This window comes from Euprymna scolopes, chromosome 4 (genome assembly GCF_053919585.1).
Source record: "Euprymna scolopes isolate OS-2025 chromosome 4, ASM5391958v1, whole genome shotgun sequence".
Classification (NCBI taxonomy): domain Eukaryota; kingdom Metazoa; phylum Mollusca; class Cephalopoda; order Sepiida; family Sepiolidae; genus Euprymna; species Euprymna scolopes.
Genome location: NC_136485.1, coordinates 101,875,127 through 101,877,018, shown reverse-complemented (window position 1 = coordinate 101,877,018; position 1,892 = coordinate 101,875,127). Strand labels below are relative to the sequence as shown.

Here is a 1,892-nt window from a genome sequence, read left to right as displayed (position 1 = left end):
AAAAGGGACTAATTCCCTTAGGAAACATGTGTTCTTTTCTATATAAGCTCCAGATTAAAAAACCAAAAAAGAACACAGATTAATTATGCAGAGGTGTTGGCTAAAACTCCACTACTTACATCTTCCAGAATTAACTACGTGATTCACCCAGAGGAATCCTACCCAGACCCTCTAAAAAATTGGTTTGAAGAGAGTAGTGTAAGCGAGGGTTGGAGAACATGTTCAACCTTGAATCTATTAGATTACCCACTGACGAGAAATTCTCCACCTTGAATGAAGAGAAGGTTAAGCAGTTTAGAGATTCAATCACATACAAAGATGGTCTCTATCATGTACAACTTCAGTGGTATGAAGATAAATTAAAATCGGTCCTTCTAATTACAATTCGGGTGCTAGAAAAGATTAATAAGGATCTGGAGAAGAAAAACTTGTATAATCAGTATCTGAAAGTTTTTCAACAACAAGAAGACGAGGGTATTATCGAAGAAATGATTGTGCCTCCCGAACAATTTAAAGACTATATATGTATTCCCCAAAGGCCAGTGCTAAAACTAACAGACCAGACTACTACCAAGGTGATGCCAGTATTTAATTGTTCTTATAAACATAAGGGCTCAGTATAATTGAACGAAGCAGCATATCCTGGAGTGAACCTGATGACCGACATGTTAAAATTGATGATCCGATTCCGAACAAACCGAAATGTCTTGTTGGCTGACATCAGAAAAGCATTTCTGATGATTCGTCTGGCATCGGAAAAGGATCGTAATCGGTTTTGCTTTTTTCTGAAGAAATGTGAAAAATTACATTGCTACAGGTACAAAACCTTTATTTTTGGCTTCAATGCAAGCCCTTTTATTTTAAATTACGTGTTAAAGTTTCATGCAGAGAAGTTCCCTTTGGATGAATGTTCGGAGGCACTGAAATCCAGTTTTTATGTTGACAACTTAGTGAAAACTGCGAATAATGCAAAAAATCTATCTAATTTGTATACCTCTGCGAGAGAGCGTCTGCAGAAGGGAAATTTTAATTTACAGTCTTGCAATTCCAACTGTGTAACACTCCAAAAGAAAATGGAGGCAGATGGAACGTTATCAGGATTCGATTCTGGTTGGGAAAAGGTGCTGGGGTATCAATATGACTCTGTCCAAGATTCTATAAGAGTCTCCCCACCATCATGCGACTTGAAGGCATCAACTAAGAGGAAAATATTATCGGAGACCTCAAAGGTATTTGATCCTTTGTCTCTGTATCTACCTGTGACAGTGCGAGGTCGTTTATTGATGAGAGAAATATGGAGACAAAAACTGAATTGGGATAATATGGTTCCTCAAGGTATGAGTTCAGTTTGGAGAACGTTGACAAAAGATTTATCAGCGTTAGACTCTGTATCTTTCCCCAGGAGGGTTATAGATGAAGGAAAGGATACAAAGTTATTCTTTTTCTGTGATGCGTCTAAAGCCGCATATGGGTTTGCGGTATATGTTGTACAGGATGGAAATTAATCCTTGGTATTTGCCAAAGCGAAAATGGCTCCTTTGCAGGGAAAATCCCTCCCAAGTTGGAACTTCTAGCAGTATTTTTAGCAATTAAATGTTTCCCTTTTATAAAAGAGTCCCTAAAGGACATTTCTATAAAAGACGTCTGTGTAATCACAGATGCTCAGGTAGTTCTGTCCCGGATTTTGGCTGACTTCGTCCAAACGAAAAATGTATTTGTACGGAATAGATTGCAGGACATAGCTCAAATGTCTGAGAAGGTTAAATCTGATTTTAACATAAAAACTTTCAGTACACTTCAACAGATGACAATCATGCCGATTACATCACCAGAGGTTTGAGTATCAAGAAATTTAAAGAAAAGGTTTCTCTTTGGTATGAGAGACCGAAATG

At 37.7% G+C, this 1,892-nt stretch overlaps 1 protein-coding gene across 1 annotated transcript; it reads left to right on the top strand.

Annotated features, from left to right (window-relative positions):
* Positions 1 to 656: 656 nt before the first annotated feature.
* Positions 657 to 1,505, top strand: LOC145271662 (uncharacterized). The gene has a single exon (XM_080127002.1). It carries the CDS (start codon positions 657 to 659, stop codon positions 1,503 to 1,505), a length of 849 nt encoding a protein of 282 aa, XP_079983128.1.
* The last annotated feature ends 387 nt before the right edge of the window (positions 1,506 to 1,892 follow it).